General features: G+C 43.2%; 1 protein-coding gene across 2 annotated transcripts in view; it reads left to right on the forward strand.

Moving 5' to 3' along the window:
• The window catches only part of SPTBN1 (spectrin beta, non-erythrocytic 1), a 724,701-nt gene that overhangs the window by 700,729 nt on the left and 4,283 nt on the right, over positions 1–19,689 (forward strand). For both annotated transcript variants that reach the window (XM_029593444.1, XM_029593445.1), the window contains one exon: positions 13,221–13,263. In XM_029593444.1, coding sequence (XP_029449304.1) covers positions 13,221–13,263 — 43 coding nt within the window. The remainder of the gene's footprint in view (positions 1–13,220; positions 13,264–19,689) is intronic.

Raw genomic sequence — 19,689 nt, forward strand, 5'->3', positions numbered from 1 at the left:
GATGTCCCCTGTCGCCCTTGCTTTTCGCCATTTTCCTAGAACCCCTGGCTATTTCTATCAGGTCTAATCAGCAGGTGCAGGGATTTACTTTACATACTTGTGAATCCAAAATGTCCTTGTTCGCTGATGACATTATATTCACGGTGGGCAACCCGACCCTGACCCTCCCGGTCCTTGAAATGGAGCTAGCGCGCTTTAGCGCGGTTTCAGGTTTCAAAATTAATTGGGACAAATCTGAAATCTTGAACCTTACTTGTACCCCCGATAGGGTCCGTGACCTGAAGGCAAAACACGCTTTTAGATGGGCTCCCTCTAAACTCAAGTATCTTGGAGTGTATCTGAGTCATAATGTATCCGATCTCTTTCAGCTGAATTATGTTCCTTTATTCAAAAAACTTGATATGGACTTGGATCAGTAGTCTTCTCTCCCCCTCACGTGGCTTGGTCGGCTGGCGACCATTAAGATGAACCTTCTTCCGAGATTGCTATACCTCTTTCAGACCCTGCCTATTGCGGTGGGGCGCTCAATCTTGTTGCAATGGCAAAGAAAATTGCTTCGTTTCCTATGGCGACATAGACCTCCTCGCGTGGCACAAAGAATCCTATATCAGTCAAAGGCTACAGGAGGTTTGGGACTGCCTAACCTGGCCAAGTACTATGCGGCAGCGCAACTCCGGCCCATAATTGACTGGCACGGCTCTGTTTCTGTAAAACCGTGGGTTGCTCTTGAACAAGAATGGATTGCGCCGGTGCCCTTGGCTTCCCTTCTCTGGCAACCTGCTAAAACTTGGCGTGCCGGTCTACGGCTGTCGCCTTGCACACGGCAAACATATAATGTGTGGAAACAGTGGAAGAGTAAGCTTGTGGGCCACTATGACTACTATTCACTCACTTCATTATTCCACAACAACCTCTTTCTAGTAGGTCTCCCTGCTCCAGCCTATACCTCATGGAAAGCAGGGGGTATTCACTGTGTTCATCATGTACTAAGCCTGGATGGTCCTCTTTCGTTTACCACTCTACAAGAGACTTACTGGCTGTCCTCCATGGAATTCCTACCTTACATGCAGCTCCGGCATTTTTTACTACACATACGGCGAGAGGGGTTGCTGGCACCCACCCGCTCACTATTTGAAGGCTACTGTGACTCTCCAAAGGCAATTGGGGGTCTTATTTCAAAACTATACCAGTTGTTGATCTCTCTCCCGTTTAGCAAGCTTGCTCACATGGCTGCCTGGGAAAAGGACTTAAAGCTTTCCATCTCTGAGGAGGCCTGGATGTCCATCTTTTCTGTGGTCTCCCGTGGTAACATATTTACCAGGATTATTGAAGCCAACTATAAGACACTTTACCGCTGGCACCTGACCCCTGCTCGGCTACACCGCTGCTATTCTAGAGTGGACCCTCACTGTTGGCGTAACTGTCGTCAAGTTGGAACTTTTCTGCACATGTGGTGGGACTGCGTTTTCATTCAACCTTTGTGGTCCTATGTATCTAAGCTGTTGTCGGATCTACTTCATGCCCCCTGCACTATGACCGCGGCGCAAGCGCTCCTTTTCTTCGAGGCCGATTCTCTAACAGCTCCGGCTCAAACCTTTATGCGACAGGTTTGCACGGCTACAAAAATGGAGATTGCCTATCACTGGAAACGTGCTCACCCGCCTACTTCGGCGGAACTCCTACAACGACTGGATAGGGTCTGCACCCTATACCGTCTCACGGCCCTGAAGTATCATCGCCTTTCACAGTTTAATCAAGTATGAGGCCCTTATATATCTTGGCGACCTTTGACTTTTACGATATAATCATAGACTGACTTTTGAGTTTTTGCTTTAATCATCTTGTTTCTTATTTTACTGCACATCCTCATCCTCCTTGAGGTTGGGAGATGGTGCTCTCTGACTGTCCTGGGTTCTATTGACACTATATGGCATGCGAGGGGGGGGGGGAGGGGGGAATGTCTGGGATTATTCTGGAGTTTGTTTTATATTCTGGTGTATTATATACTGATGTATAATTGAAAACATGCTGATGTGTTTGCATATGTTTTCCTGTTAATACCTGTCAATATCAGCAATAAAAACTATTAATCAAAAAAAAAAGTATCTCCTTATTGTGCATGCTGAAACACCAACATCGAAGTTGTTTGTGGGTTTTTCTTTGCATTCTGACAAATGTTTCTGGCAGTTGTCTGAAATCTTTCTTGGTCTACCTGACCATGGCTTGGTATTAACAGAACCCATAATTTTCCACTTCTTGATCAGAATTTGAACAGCTCTGATTGGCATTTTCAAATCTTTTCCTAATTTATAAAGTTGAACTACTTTCTCTCCCAGGGCAAGCAGGAATAGCAGTCCTCACATGTGGGTGAAGTCACTGGACGGAGCCCTATCACGGAAAACTTTTCTGTCAAAGTTTCTAGAACTTTTGACTGGTACACTGAGCATGCCCAGCATGCCATAATCCCTGTAGCCACAGGGGTCTCCCTTCAGTCTCTCTTTTTTTTTTCCGCACTCAATTTGCCTCGCGGTTAGGAGCTCTGTGAGAATTCTCTCTCAGAAAAACTTGAAGTTTACTTCACAAAAAAAGTTCCCTCATAGGGGTCTCCCATCACTACATCGTTTTTCGTCTCTCGGTGAGTAAAATTCCACTGTCTTTAGTCTGTTCCTGCTCCCCTTTCCTCTGTGTTCGCAGGCCATTGACCGTTTTTGCAGCCCTTTTTTCCATCATGGCAACGAGTTTTAGAAAATGCTCGGAGTGTCCCCGTACCCTGTTGATTACCGATCCGCATTATGTCTGTGTGCTGTGCCTTGGCTCATCACATGCCATTCATCGATGCCAAAGCTGTGCTCAAATGACCCTGAATGGCAGGCGGGCCCGCCTAGACAAGATGGAGTCCCTTTTCATAATTAAGATAACTCCATCGATGTCCACCAAGTCGTCACCGGCAGGAACATCGAAAAAATCCATCGACAAACCTCGCCGGGAGCACCAAGGCAGCAGTGACCAACCATCACAGACAACATCTAAGGCATTGGCATCGTCTTCTTCTGTGCCGGAGAAAGACCTGACAGAGCACCGAGGGAAATATAGTCACCGGCACAGATGAGATTCTGCTTCCGGTGCTGGCACTGACACCGCATCGGCCTCGATGGCTATCGAGCCGACTGCGAAGAAGACACGGGTAGAGGAGCCTCCAACCTCTTCTTCACCCGAGATACCAAGGCGATCCCCACCGATATCGGTGCTGGGTACTGAGCCCCCACAAACTTCTGTGGAGGTGCCAATAAGGCCAAGCCTGCCTTCCCCTGTAGCTGTGTACTGATACCAGCTTCCAGGGAGGAGCTGGACATACTTGTCCAACAGACAGTCCTCTGCCCTCCGGAACCTACAACCGCCATCGATGCCGGCCCCCATACCAACACTGGAGCCATTGATATTTACACCGCAGCTCGACCACCTGGACACACTCATCTGTGCCCTACCGACCCAACCTGGTCTGCCAATGCCAAAACAACCTATAGAGTCTCTGAAACCCCCGATACCCATTCTGGGGTCCTCTGAAGACGAAGACACGGACTCCAGTCCTCTTTCAGCACCGTTTCCACAGATGCCGGAACCGGTTCCTGGTCCGTCGGGGCTCTCAGGATCAAGACGACTACGATTCCCCTCTGACATCGATGCCGCCGAAATCTTGATCAGTGCCACCGCATCCTCCAACAAGGCCATTGAATCCCTCGATGCCAACACGTCCTGCAGTACCAGCTTTGTTCCCTCCTTCGGGATCTCAGAGACCCCGTATGACCCATGGGAGGATGTTGACACCGACACTTCTACAGAGGACATACTATCAGAACCATCTCCTCCGGAAGAAAGGAGATGGTCTCCCCCAGAAGACCTCTCCTTTGCTAATTTCATAAAGGGAATGTCAGAGACAATCCCTTTTGACCTGGTTACAGAGGAAGACACACATCATAAAACATTGGAAATCCTCCAATTTGTTAATGCTCCCAAAGAAAATTATGGCTATTCCCATCCACGAGGTACTCTTGGATCTCCAACATCGTATTTGGGAGCACCTTTGCACTGTCCCACCAGTAAATAGGAAGACAGATGCAACATATCTGGTCCAGCATACTCCAGGATTCCAAAAGCCACAACTACCCCACCAATCAGAGGTAGTTGAATCCGCACAGAAAAAGGCCAGGAGACTGCGCCCTCACTTTTCATCTCCCCCTGGAAAAAACCAAAATTTCCTGGATATTTTGAGTCAAAAAATCTTTCAAGGCTCTATGCTAGTGTCACACATAGCTGCATATCAACTATATATGACACAATATCGGAGGAATCTCTAGAAGCAAGTACAGGGAATAGCTGACTCTCTCTTCCACAACAACAACAAGATAGCCTCAATGCCATACTACATACTATGAGCAAGCCTGTAGCTTGTTATTCACCCACACGTGAGGACTACCATCCTGCTTGTCCTGGGAAAAAGTAGAGTTGCTTACCTGTAACAGGTGTTCTCCCAGGACAGCAGGATATAGTCCTCCCGAAACCCACCCGCCACCCAGCGGTGTTGCCTGAAACAGATTTATTATTTTATTTTTTCGCTCGCACCTTTTGCTACAAACAAGACTGAAGGGAGACCTCTGTGGCTACAGGGATTATGGCATGCTGGGCATGCTCAGTGTTCCAGTCAAAAGGTCTAGAAACTTTTACTGAAAAGTTTTCCGTGATAGGGCTCAGTCTGCTGACATCACCCACATGTGAGGGCACCTGTTACAGGTAAGCAACTCTGCTTTCTCGCAGATCCTTTGACAGTTCTTTTGCTTTCCCCATGCTTCAGTAACCACCAATGTCAATGCAGCCCTGGATGAAATGTACAAGGGATTCTCAAGAGCTAACAAACTCATTGACTATACATAGATACTAATTACAATCAGTCAAGGCACAGGTGTGGATACCCACCCTTCATTGCCATCTCAAACTGTGTGTCAACTTGTGTATATTATCAGCTCAAACATTCAAAAGTATGCAAACCTTTGAACAGGACCGTTTAATTTCCTTTATTGCTATGGTTTGTTTAATGATTGTGCTATTCTGTAATATATATTTTAATTTGAAACACATTTAAAGTAACAGATGTGCTTTGTCTAATCTCTCTTGTTTACTTAAAATGCTACACATCTTATAAATTCTGCCAGAGGTATGTAAACTTATGAGCACAACTGTAAGAAGAGCAGAACCTGGGGTAGGCAGATGGGAAGCAATGGATTAGTGATATTTGCTTTGAGGTTTGGGGTGTTTTTTTTTTGGGGGGGGGGGGGGGTTAGACCTAGTAGTTTTTTCCTACTCCTTTATCCTTCCAGGTCAGTCAAAACCGAGATTGAAATCTGTTGCCATGAGTTTTCATGCTCACCTCCTCAGGATTTATTTTTCCCTCCATATGTGTATCACCCTTCCAGCTAAGCCATCATACTGAGACTGTTCAGCCAGGAGCCACTGTCCACGGCTCCTTCCAGAACCCAGATAATGTGTTCCCTAAATCTTGCCACTATATGTTGCCATTGAGTAATAATTAAAACTTCCAAACCCCTCTCCCCGAGGATTGTAAATGCTGCTTCCACAGCAGTCAACACAGGAATCAAACCTAGAGAATTTTTATGACCTTCTGTAGCATTTGTGACTGGACCATCAGGCCAAGCTAGTAATTGCCTGCATTAATACACAAATGGAAAAAGTCTAATTTTTGATATGTAGAGGTAATACAACGTATTTATTTTTTGCCACTGGAAATGTATATTTTGTTGGTATGGGAAGTAATGTGCTTCTGGTTCTTGACTTATTGAATGGAATAAGTAAAAATAGGCTGAAAAACTGTAAGCAAAGAACTCCAACCATAAGAATATAAGATTTTTCCATATTGAGTCAGACCAAAGTCCATCAAGCCCAGCATCCTGTTTCTAACAGAGGTCATGGAGTAGATAGATTCCAAGCTGCTTATCCCAAGAATAAGCAGTGGATTTCTGCAACTCTACCTTAATAATGGTTAATGGACTTTTCCTGCAGGAACTTGTACAAACCTTTTTTAAACACAGCTGGACTAACAGCTTTCACCATATCCTCTGGCAGTGAATTCCAAGGCTTAATTATGCATTGAGTAAAAAATATTTTCTCCTATTAGTTTTAAATGTATTACCTAGTAACTTCATTGTGCGTTCCCTGGTCCTTGTACTTTTCAAAAGAGTAAACAATTGATTTATATTTACTCATTCCATTCCACTAATAATTTACAGACTCTTATCATATCTCCTCTCAGCCGTCTCTTCTCCAAGCTGAAGAGTCCTAACCTCCTTGGCTTTTTTTCATAGGGGAATTATTCCATTCCCTTTATAATGTTGGTCACCCTTTTCTGCACCTCTAATTCTGCTATATCTTGTTTGAGATGTGGTGACCAGAACTGCATACAATACTCAAGATGAGATTACACTATGGCACGATTCAGAGGCGTTATGATACTGTTTTATTTTCCATTCCTTTTGTAACAATCCACGGCATTCTATTTGCTTTCTCAGCTGCTGCAGTGCACTAAGCAGAAGATTTCAATGTCTTTTCAACACTGACACCTAGATCCTGTGTGGTGACTCCTAATGTGGAACCTTGCATTATGTAGCTATAATTTGGATTACTCTTGCCTAAGTGTATCACTTTGCACTTGTCCACATTAAATTTCAATTGCCGTTTGCATGCCCAGTCTCCCAGTTTTGCAGTGACCTCTTGCAATTTCTCACAATCCTCTTGCGATATAACAACTTTGAATAATTTTGTGTCATCAGCAGATTTGATCCCCTTACTTATTCCCATTTCCAGGGCATTTATAAATATATTAAAAAGCAGTGGTCCAAGAACAGATCCCTGGGGCACTTCACTATTCACCTTTTTCCATTGGGAAAATTTACCATTTAGCCCTACTCTGTTTTCTATCTTTTATCCATTTGGTGATCCACAATACAACACTGCCCTCTGTCCAATTAATTTTTAAATTTCCTAAGAAGTCTCTCGTGAAGGACTTAATGCATTTGGATTTCTAGAAAGCATTTGACAATCAACTGGCTCACCTTTATGCACATGTTTATTTATGCCCTCAAAAGAATGTAACAAATTTGTGAGGCAAGACTTCCCTTGGCTAAATCCATGTTGGCTTTGTCATATTAAACTCTGCTTATCTATATGTTCAGCAATTTTGTTCTTTATGATAGTTTCTACTATTTTGCCTGGCAGAGATGTCACTGGTCTGTAGTTTCCTGGACCAACACTTGATCGCTTTTTAAAAATTGGCACTCCATTGTTATCCCTCTGGTCTTCAGGTGCCATAGATGATGTTACTGATAGTTTATAAATTTCCAACAGCAGGTCCACGATTTCATTTCACAGTTCTTTCAGCACCCTGAGATGTATACCATCTGGTCCAGGTGATTTGCTGCTCTTTAGTTTGTCAATCTTCCAGGTTCACTGAGATTTGTTTCAGCTCTTATGAATCATCACCTTTGAATATCATTTCTGGCAGGGTATCTCTCTTACATCTTCCTCAATAAAGACTGAAGCAAAGAATTCTGGATGGCTTTGTCATCCCTAAGTGCTCCTTTTATCCATTGATCATTGACTGGTCCAACTGATTCCCTCACAGGCTTTTAACCTTTAATGTACCTGAAAAAGTTTTTATGATTTTGTTTCCACAGCAGGCTTCTTTTCAAATTCTCACTTTGCCTTTCTTATCAATGCTTTGCATCTGACTTGCCAGTGCTTATGCTGTTTCCTGTTTTCTTCATTTGAATTTCTTTTCCATTTCTTGAAAGATGTTCTTTTAGATATAGCCCCTCTCTCCTCACCTTTTAACCATACTAGTAGTCCTTTAGCCTTCCTTCCATCTTTTCTAATGCGTGGAATAGATCTGGTCTGGGCTTCCAAAGTGGTACTTTTAAATAATGTCCATGTCTGTGCTAAATGCTTAACCTTTGCTGTTGCTCCTTTCAGTTTTTTCCCTAACCATTTTCCTCATTTTAGTATAGTCACCTTTTTGAAATTTAAATGCTGTCACAGTATATTTCTTTTTGGCGCTCCCTCTAGTTAAGTCAAATTTGATGATGATGTGATCACTATTGCCAAGTGCTCCAACACTGTTACATCTCGCACCTGACCAACTACTCCATGAAGCAGCCCTTTATTTCATCTAGGAGCTTTACTTCTCTAGAATGTCCTGATGTGATATTCACCTAGTCAGTACTGGGGTAATTGAAATCACCCATTATTGCTGTGCTGCTGATTTAAATTAGCTTCCCTAATTTCTTTTAGCATTCCATTATCTGTTCATTCTGGCCAGGTGGACGGTAAAACACCCCTAATACTATTTTTATTCCCTTTTTCACCTGGAATTTCTATACATAAAGTCTTAACATTGCAATTTGTTTCTTGCAGAACTTTTATCCTGTTTCACTTAGTGTTCTCTTTAACATATAGTGCCACCAAATAGATCCATCCTATCATTTTGATATAATTTGTACCCTGGTATCAGTGTCCCATTGGTTATCTTCCTTCCAGGTTTCTGAGATTCCAGTTATATCTACTTCTTCACCCAGTGTTATACACTCTAACTCTCCTCTTATATTTTAGACTTCTAGCATTTGTATACAGACATTTCAAACTATATCAAAATGATAGGATGGATCAAATTGGTGGAGGAGTGGCACTTCTTGTTATTGACTTATTGAATGAATAAGTAAAAATGGGCTAAAAAATTGTAAGCCAAGAACTGAAATCATAATACAAATATTCCTCTTCATATAGTCAACTGATAGTTATGCACGCCATCCATCAGATGGAGACTGAAATCAACAGGCTTGCTGATGTCAACCCTTTTATATACATCTGTGCTGACACCAGCCTGTCAGTATTCTCTATCTCCAGCAGACAGTAGGCAAGCATCCCTTGGTGTGGACTGACGTGTGGATAGATGAAGATGTTAGGGAACTGGTCCCAAGATAAAAATAGAATACTCCCTCCCTTGGTTATATATGGTCCTGGGCCTGGTTGGATCAAATTTAGGAAGTTCCTGCAGTGACATCTGTGGTCTCCCTTCAGTTGAGCAGTACCAGGATCTGGGGGCTTCCAGCGTGGCAAGTAGGACTTTGGGTTTAATTTTGTCTTTTATTCAGTTCTCTCTCTTCCCTCCTCCCCACTCTGCTGCATCCCTCCTGGTTCCTGAATTTAAATTTACATTTTGGTTCTTGGTGAGCTCCTTTCACTTTAAGAAAGAGTTGCGTGGACCCTGTGTTTAATGAAGAAATGTTATTCTAGGGCTATGGTGACTACACTCTTGAAGACTAGAAACATTTCCACTTCCTTGGCTTATGTACAAGTTTGGTGAATTTTTGAGGATCAGTGCCCTGGACGTTGGTGTATTCTGGGGAACACACTTGTTCCAGTGATTCTGGATATTTTGTAGGAAGCTTCTCTAAGAGTTTGGCTCTTAATATATTGAAGGTGCAAGTAGCAGCTGTCTTGCTATAGGGGTTTATATACAAGGTAGTCCACGGTCTTCTCATCCAGATGTCTCTTGGTTCTTGAGAAGTGGTTCAACTTTGGAATATGAGCTTACGTTTGGGCACCTTGGTGCAACTACATTTTGCTCTTAAGGCTATTTCTTTAAGACCTGCTCACGTTGAAGACAGTCTTCCTAGTTGCTATTTGTTCAGCTTGGAGGATATCTGAGCTGTAAGGGCTTTTTTCTAGGAGTCTTTCTTATTGATTACAAAAGAAAGGGTCCAGATTCATACAGTTTCCTCCTTCCTACCGAAAGTTTCGGAATTTCATTTAAATCACTCAAGTTTCCTTGCTTTCATTTAAGACAGGCATATTCTGAGGATTATGCTCTTCTTCGCCCTTTGCACGTGAAGAAATATCTTAAAATATCTCAAGGACGCTAGCACTGTTGATGATCTGATCATCTTTGTCTGTATGGTGGAACACAGAAAGGTGAAGTAGCCTCTCAAGCTACAGCGATATGCTGGATTAAATAATTATTTACAGCAGTTGATATGGATTCTGGCACTCCCTTGCTGAAGCAGGTACGAGCTCATTCCACAAGGGCACAGGCTGCTTCATGGGCAGAGTTGCGGATGGTCTCTCCCATGGATATCTGTAAAGCAGCACCTTTTTTGTGATTGCATACCTTTTCTAAGCATTACCGGCTATATATCAGAGCCAGAGAGAGAGCCTCCTTCACCTCAGCAGTTTTGCGAGGGGCTTAGGCAGTGTCCCATCCTGTTTATAGCTAAGGTACAGCCCGTTCATCAGGACTGGTTTGACTGGATGAAGAGGAAGTTGAAATTACTTCTTACCTGATAATTTCCTTTCCTTAAATATAGTCAGTCAGTCTAGGACCCTCCCTATGCTGCCTGGTGTCTTCAGTGTATTCATATGCTCTGTGCCACAGAAGATTTTGTGCAAGCAGATAAGTGGAGTTGGGACACATTGGATGTCTGTACTTAGTTGCAAGTGACTCCTTTCTTATTTTCTATTGAAAACTTTTCCTTCGTTTCTGTTCCTTGTTCTTCTGGAAGTCCAATGGTTCAGTAATATTATTTGATGGTAGATTGTATTGAGATTGTCCACAGTTACAGGCCTATCCAGTACCGAGCGGTAGGAAGAGCTGCGTTAGTGCCTGCGGCACCCGCGGTTACCGCCCGCACAGTGCAGCTCACCTACCGCTCGATCCTGAACTCTAATTGCATGCAAATGTAAGCCGCGGCTAATAAGTGCCCGTGAAGCGTTAGGCCCGCACAACCCATTTTACTGGATAGAGTGCCTATACAGTATCCTGGGTGTGCGGGCCTTAGGCTTCACGCCACGCTGGTATCTGTCATTTCAAATGTCATTTGAAATGACAGATACCAGGAAGTCGGGACTGCCAGTTAAAAGTAAGTTGCTTCGCCGCTCAGTGTCTCTTCTCCCCCCTCCCGGAGCAGGGCGCGAAAAGCAGCCTTGCTCCGGGAGGAGGGAGAATAGACACTGAGCGGCGAAGTGAAAAAAAACCCCAAAAGCGACTTACTTTTTTGCAGACATCAACAGGAACACCATCGTGGCTGCCCGTAGCTCCTCCCGACGAAGATGGCTGCCTGCACGGGGAAAGCGTGCAATTGGCCGCTGAAGACGTGCGTGGTCACGTCTTCAGCGGCCAATTGCACGCTTTCCCCGTGCAGGCGGCCATCTTCGTCGGGAGGAGCTACGGGCAGCCACGATGGTGTTCCTGTTGATGTCTGCAAAAAAGTAAGTCGCTTTTGGGGTTTTTTTTCGCTTCGCCGCTCAGTGTCTATTCTCCCCCCTCCCGGAGCAAGGCTGAAAAAGCAGCTCTGGGAGGAGGGAAGAACTGAAGCGGCGAAGCAACTTACTTGCACGGGGGAAAGCGGTCTCCGTGGCAGCCCCAGTCCGGAAAGCGGTCTCCGTGGCAGCCCCAGTCCGGACATTGGAGGGGGGCTGCAACGTTTTTTTCGCTTTTTTTTTTTTTTTTTTTTGGCTTCGGGAGCAGGGGAGAGGACTGGGGCTGCCACGGAGACTGGCACCCATGATCGCAGCGGGGGCAGGTGAGCGGGGGCTGGGGGGAAAGCTTTCCACCTACCCTTACCCATGCCTCTACCGCCTGGGTCAGGGTAGGCGGTAAGTTTGCAGGTTAAACGCGCGACAAAACGGCAGGGAAAGATAGCGATAGTCGGGGCGCGGGTTACGGGATGCTAGGGAATAGCTAATTCGCTCGTTTGCATGCAATATCGAGCTAATTCGCTCGTTTGCATGCAATATACATGCCGCGGGCGGAAGGGGTTGCCCGGGGAATTTAAGACGCGGTAGGAGTAGGTTAAAGGGGATTCGGGATCGCAGGAAGGGCTAACGCGGCCGGAACGTGAGTAAAAAGCGGCTTAGGAGCAGGGTAAACGCGGCCGCACTTTACAGGATAGGCCTGTTAGTTTGTTACAGAAATACTGGCAGGCTAGTGTCAGTATGGATGTAAGGTGTGACATCAGAGAGCCTGGTGATCTGTCTTTCTCTGTTGGTTGGCATGTATAACCTGTTCAGATGGATTAATCTGATTATTCAAGGAAAGGAAATTATCAGGTAAGAAGTAATTTTCTTCTTTCCCAACATGTTAGATTGTATTGGGTCATGATGATGATAATGGAATCAAGGTGGCAATGACAAGATTGTGCTACAATGCTGAACTTTGATATATTTTTCATTTTTCCTGGGAGCAGGGGTTCTTTTAATTTTGAGAGGTGTGGGGTGGTTTTTTTTGTTCGTTGTTTTTTGTTGTTTTTTTTTTTTACAATCTACAATAAATCCACAAGTCAAAAAATACCCCAGTTATGGACAGAGCTTTGAATCACTGGATGATTTTTATTCCAGTGATGATGATAAGCAAGAATTTAAAATTATGTTATGGTGTCTGGCTAAAGCTGGTAGTGACCAAACGTTCTTAGCATTTGAAAGCAATTCTGTAATATAAATTAAATGAATTTGTGGTCTCAGCCCATTTCCCAATCAGTAGTTATCTATGTCACTGTTTGGCATTAAAGAGGTAGCATCAGTTGCAGCAGAAAACTCAAAGCTTCTACAGGTGTAGAGACTAAATTATCCTCTCCTTCAACAGCCTGTGCTGTATATCTTTGTGGATCAGTGGATGATTTTGGTTTCCAGTGCCCTTAATGCATTACCTTTTACTAGTACTGCAGTCAGTTGAAAAGTTAAAGAAGGAACAAAAGAGGTCTGTAATGTCATGTATTTTCCTGCTTTTGGACAGTTTTTAGGGGAAGGGAATGCTACAAGATACAAAGAAGTTCATGTGTTTTGTCATCTGAACAAATTTGTGACTGGCATAAATTGTGTATATACTTTTCAAAAAGAAAATATTTTTCAGTCAAAACAAATAGAATTAACATTTTACTTTAAAAGTATACTTTTGTATCTGTGCTTTTTATACTACATATTGTGTGCAGAGGACATATAATCTTTATGGTACAGTATATCACCCAACTTAGTATGATATGCATCATTGCCTGTGACATCAGAAATATAATGAGTATATTTAATCTTGCTGTATAACATAACATGTTTATCCTCTAACAGAATGCATAAATGAGTTGAATGTTGTCTGTATTTTGTGATTGCAGACTCACTGATGGTAATGAGTACCTTTTCCAAGCCAAAGATGATGTAAGTTTCTGACATTTCTTTTACTATGAAGCCAGATTTATGATGCCTGTTAATTAATTTATCTTGTCATAGTTTTCTTTGCAAATTGCTGCAATGTACCATGATGAAACTCATGCTAGGTGTACTGTGATTTGCACTGCGATTAACTGCTGAGTTGAAATATTGTTTCTTTTTCCAAAAGTATGTTTAATATAATGTATAGGGACAAAATTCAAATATATTAAGTGCCCACACATTATTCTATATTGAGACTTGATTCAGTGAAAAAAAACTGAATAGGACAGTCTTTGATAGAATCTGACTTCCCCAGCAAATACAGGCCTGTTCAGCGTAGGCACAGCCTCATAAGTACAGATGAAACTTACAGAAGAGCTGAAGAAACAATTTTTAACACATACAGTAGAGCTGTAAATATAGCTGTGCAACATGAGAGCATAATTTCATTAAATGTGAGTATGGGGAGAATGCAGGTGCAGCTTGACTATTTTGACTGTATACTGCTGAAATTTGCAAACTGCTCTGAATAAGTCAGAAGGGATCTGAAAAGAAGAAATTGGGCTCAACAGGCATTATGTAGTCCTTGGCTACTTTTCTTTCCCAAGGATTTTGAAAAACAGATTCAAATTGCAAAATGAACGCTGTATAATCAGAATGCTATACACTTAAAAGTGAATTTTCAAAAGTTGCGGGCATAAAAAGTAGCATAAAAAGTGTGTATAAAATAGCATATAGAAATAATGGCAGAAAAGGACCAAAATGGTCCATCCAGTCTGTCCAGCAAGCTTCCTATGGTAGCATTTGCCACACTATGCAGGTCGCCCTATGTTTCTCTTAACAGCAGCAACTGCTGCTCTGTGTAGTTATCCCCAAGCCTTATGATAACCCATAAAAATTTACTGCTAGCAACATTTTTATTGGGCAATGAGCCTTATGGGAAATTCAGACATGCTGCTTCATGTGTTTTGCTTATGGACTTGACCGTAGAAGCAAGCCAGTGTTGTTTTCCCTTATGTCTGCAAATCAGTTCTAGACAATAAAAGTTGGGGCCCTCAGTTGCTGCCTGAATCCAATTCCCCTTTTCCCCCTGCCATTGAAGCAGAGAGCAATGATAGAGTTGCATCAACAGTATCGAGGTTTATTGGTTAAGGGTTGTAACTGCTACACCAGCAAGTTACCCCCCATGGTTATCAGTTCCCCAGACCATAAAAGTTGGAGCCCCTTATTGGTTGCTGTCTGAATTCAATTCCCCTTTTCCCCCTGCCGTTGAAGCTGCCCCTTTGACTGTTTTGATCTTCACCACCTCCCTTGGAAGGGGATTCCAAGCATCTACCACCCTCTCCATGAAGAAATATTTTCTGATGTTGGTTCTGAGATATCCTCCATGGAGTTTATTTCATGACCCCTCATTCTACTGATTTCTTTCCAGTGGAAAAGGTTTGACGTTTGTACATCATTAAAATCTTTCAAGTATCTGAAGGTCTGTATTGTGTCTCCCCTGCGCCTCCTCTCTTCCAGGATATACATATTCAGATCCTTCAGCCTCTCCTGATAGGTTTTCAAATACTGACCCCCACACTATTTTGGTTACATACTGACCCCTCACCATTTGGTGTGGGATCAGTAGGCGACCAGTATATGCGAGTATATCATATTTTAGAAACCTCAACAGACATGCGTAAATCAAGATCATGAGTAAATTTGTGCATGAAAAAAGATGGGCCAGAGACCACGTGACACCGCCCCCCCCCCCCCCCCCCCCCCCTGATGAGTGAGTGAGCTGTGCAATCTGTTCGCTCCTGGTACTCCCTCCAAGAAAAGCTGTTTATATTTTCCTTTTGGGCTCCTGCCATTGCTCAATTTCACTCATGGTTTCCCAGACGACCATCAAGGGTTTGCTGCTCCGCATCAGTGGGGACCTGACAAACCAGCAGCGGGAGAAAATAGTTCCTGGCAAACCGATGGAAATCAAAATGACCGATGGCCCCCTGTGCCCTCGATTGGCAGCAGCTAACAACGGGGCCCTAGTGGAGGGGGGGTAAGGGTGATAGTACAGGCTCTGGGTGGGAGATTCACAGAGCTATCCCAACAAATTGCCTCAGGTAATGAAATTTTGCAGGCGATTAAGCAGCAGGTCGAGGACACTCAGAAAAGAGTGTCTGAGGTGGAGGTGGAGGCACAAGCCTTGCAAGAAAAACAGTCCACTATGGAGAAGCAAGTCTTGGCCCTGAGCAAAAAATTGATGACCTGAAAAACAGGTCACGAAGAAATAATCTTTGCTTTGTGGGCTTTTCAGAATTCTGTACGGACCACAAGGTCCAAACCTTGCTGAAGGGGGGTGGCTGTTAACAGAGCTCAGCCTGGATCATCTACAGGGCAGCTGCCACTTGGAGCGTGCATATCGCTTGGGAGCACAGAGCCAGGGAGCTGCCAGGCTGCAGGTGGTGATTTCAAAACATTTTGAACTTTGTACACAAAACAGCCATATGTCAGGCATACAGGAAGATGACATTGCGATATGAGGGGAAAAAGATCCTAATTTTTTCAAGATTTTTTCAAGATTTTCACAAGTTTGCACAGAGTTCCACAACCATCACTTCAAATTTAATCTGCAATACCCGGCACATCTGCGTGTGGGCTTTTGAGAGCTTTTGAGTCTGTGGCCAGCACACAGACGTTTCTAACTTCCTTATCTGTTCAATGAGGTGACTCTGAGCCTGATGGATGGCCCGCATGTTCATGCAAAGGAGAAGTGCATCACGTCGAAGGCTTGACCACAAGGTTTGGCCTTCTCAGGCCTGGCAGTTATTTTGGGAATATTGCTGTTCTGTATATTACGGATGTGTTCCTAATGTTCTAAGTTCTTTTTTAATATATTCTGTATCTTGGAACAGGTTATAGGGTGGGCTCAGAACCACCTACAGTGTTGGAGGTCGGTGAGAACAGAAGGGTGACAGTGGGTGTTGGGGGGAGGAGCACAAGGGGAGGGTGGGGAGAGGGCTGTAACAGATGATGGGGGTTATGGAGACGTAGCTGGCAGGATCTATGGATTCAGGGATGCTGCGGATGGTTGGGGGGGGGGGATCAAGGCAGTTTGTTCACTGCGACAATTGAGCACTGCAACATATCTTTTTTGGATCAAGTATGGCTGACCCTTTAGGATTATTGTCTTGGAATATAGCGGGATTGGGATCCCCAGTGAAGAGGGATAAATTGTTAACTTTGATAAGAAGGCACAAGGCCCAGATTGCATGCATGCAAGTGACACACTTAACTGCCCAAGAACATTTAAAATTAGCTAGAGATTGGGTAAATCAGATTTTCTTTTTGCCAGCGGTAAATCAGAAAGGGGAAGTCGCTATTCTATTGAACAAGGGGATAGTTTTTGAGCATATTGCCACTTATAGAGATGGTGTTGGACGCTATGTCATTATTACTGGGAAACTCTTTAGCAGGCCTGTGACCATTGGCAGCATATATGCTCCTAATGTATATTCTCACCAGTTCTTTTCAGAACTTATTCATACCTTTACTGTTCATGCCATTGGGCCTGTGTTTCTAGCTGGGGATTTCAATTGTGTGGCAGGTCCTGCTATGAATCATCTGACCAGGGATCACCTGCCTAAATTAGGCCTTAGGAAGTGTATACCGTTTATTTGTAAGCAGCTACAATTGTCAGATGTATGGAGAGTGATACACCCAGAAGAGAGAGATTTTACACATTCAGCTAGGGCTCACGATTCTGTCTCGGATTGATTACATCTTAGTACAGTTAATTTCTCCATGCTTCACAAGGCAGAAATTGGGCCCGCAGAGTTTTCGGACCATGCTATGATATGAGTGGATTTTAAATGGGGGGCATTAGGCAGTGCAGATGAAGGTTTCCCTCCCACCTTTCAGGCGACATAGGTTTTCAAGAATTCATTAAAACTAAATGGAAAGAATATGAGGATCTTAACTTATCACATAAATCGAATTCTTATATTTTGGTAGGCCGGGAAGGCAGTAATGCGGGGGGAAATTATGGCCTATATGATATGCAAGAATAGCTTACTCAATAAACAAATTATTGATTTGGAATGTGAATTTCAGAAATGCAAAGCCCGATTTGTGGAATCTCTATTTGCCAACCAAAAATTATATAGGGAATCTCTCTGCTTAATTATTTACATCAAAAAACCACAACATCACTGCTTTATTCCTCACATAAACTGTATTGATTTGGAAATAAGGCTGGCAAACTCCTGGTGGTTTTTAAATACTTGTCAGCATGTCGGACCTCCTCATGGATGAATGCCTCCTTCATCGATATTTGGAGTGCATACTTAACATCTTTAAATTCCAAAGCAAGGAACAACCTCCTAGTGCTGTAATAAAAACAGACCCTGTGTAGAGTTCACGATTTAGGTTGCATCCCTGGAACTTGTGAGGTGGCTTTGCACCATAAAATATGTGATGGACACCTGAAGGACAATTGCAGTACAATTGTGGTATAGTTGTTCCATTGTCCCAACATAAATTATGCCAGCACTAAGGCTAGGGGGAGAGGGGTAGGGATAGGCAAAAAGGGTTTATGATTATACTTGGTTTTAATCTTGTTGTGTTGACTGTAAATGTTGGAAAATTAAAATAAAAGATTAAAAAAAAAAAAGACAGGCCACGGTTGTTCCGGAAAGGGGTCAACATCTAGACTCCATCCCATCCAACCTCCTCATTTCAATACCAAATACCATTGCCAAGCCCATTGCAAAAATCATCAATTGCTCGTTAACCCAAGGACTTGTGTCCGATTCTCTAAAACAGGCCATCTTGAAACCTCTCCTAAAAAAACCCAACTTGTCAACTACAGACCCAGCAAATTTCCGCCCCATTGCCAACTTTCCCTTCATCGCCAAGATCATGGAGAAAATAGTTAATAATCAACTCACAGAATTCCTGGAGGAACACAAGATCCTATCACCATCACAATATGGTTTTCGTAAATCTCTAAACACGGAATCACTTTTGATCTCACTTACCGACTCCATCATTGTGAACATGGACAAAAAACAATCCCACCTACTGATTCTACTTGATCTTTCGGCTGCCTTTGATACGGTCAACCATTCAATTCTGCTGGACCGACTCGTGGATATTGGCATCTCTGGTTCTGCCTTGGACTGGTTCCGTTCATTCCTTAGCAATAGATCATTCAAGGTGAAAATCAATAATAAACAATCACACCCAATTAGATCCAACTTGGGTGTCCCACAAGGCTCTGCCTTTCACCAACCCTCTTCAACATTTATCTGCTTCCTCTCTGCCTCCTCCTCACCAAGCTGAAAATCAAGCATTACATATACATGGATGATATCCAAATTCTCATCCCCATCAAGGAATCGTTACAAAAATCCCTTATCTTTTGGGACAGTTGCTTCCAGGAAATCAGCTCTCTCCTTTTTAAGCTTAACCCTAGTCATCAACAAAGACAAGACGGAATTCCTAATCATCTCTCAAGACGAAAACCTCTTTACTAGAGAGACAACCTTTCACCCAGATGATCGACCTCAGGTCGATAGCCACTCTCTACCTATCTTCCCGTCAACAATGCCAGACAACTTCAATAACTCTTCTTACGTAAGAGATCTAGGCACCCTACTGGACAATCAGTTGAACCTTAAAAGGTTTGTCAACAATACGACGAAAGAGTGCTTTTTCAAACTACAAGTTCTTAAAAAGCTTAAACCCCTCCTGCACTTCTATGATTTCCGTTTGGTTCTTCAATCAATTATACTCACCAAAATTGATTACTGTAATTCATTGTTGCTTGGGCTCCCAGCTGTAACCATTAAGCCACTACAGATGTTACAGAACTCAGCCGCTAGGATTTTGACGAACACAAAAAAGAGGGATCATATCACACCCATCCTTTATAACTTCCACTGGCTCCCTATCAAATATAGAATCCTCTACAAAGTGCTAACCATCATGCAGAAAAACCTACACAACCTTGCCCCAATTGATCTCACCTTCCAGGTTCGCCCTAATTATTCCACCAGACCGATGAGAAGAGCATACCTAGGCACTCTCTTCGTCCCTCAAGCTAAAACATCTCTAAGGAAAAGGGCCTTTTCTACCACAGGTCTCACTCATTGGAACACTCGACCTCCGACAGGACCTCTGCCCAATTCCTTTAAGAAAAAACTAAAAACATGGTTATTCAACTTTGCGTTTCCAGAACCCGCTTTTTAGCTTAACGCTTTCTCTCTCTCGCAACACATCCCTGTTCATTTCTCTTCACAAGTTTGGTTTGTTATTTTTTCTCTCTCATTTCTGCTTTTATTTTCTCTTACTCAGGTTCTCTTTTGAAGAGACCCTCAGATACCCTTTGATCTTTTTCCTCTATTCCCAACTCTCTTTCTGCACATCATCTTATTTCCTCCTCCCTAA

This window comes from Rhinatrema bivittatum, chromosome 3, assembly GCF_901001135.1.
Source record: "Rhinatrema bivittatum chromosome 3, aRhiBiv1.1, whole genome shotgun sequence".
NCBI lineage: Eukaryota > Metazoa > Chordata > Amphibia > Gymnophiona > Rhinatrematidae > Rhinatrema > Rhinatrema bivittatum.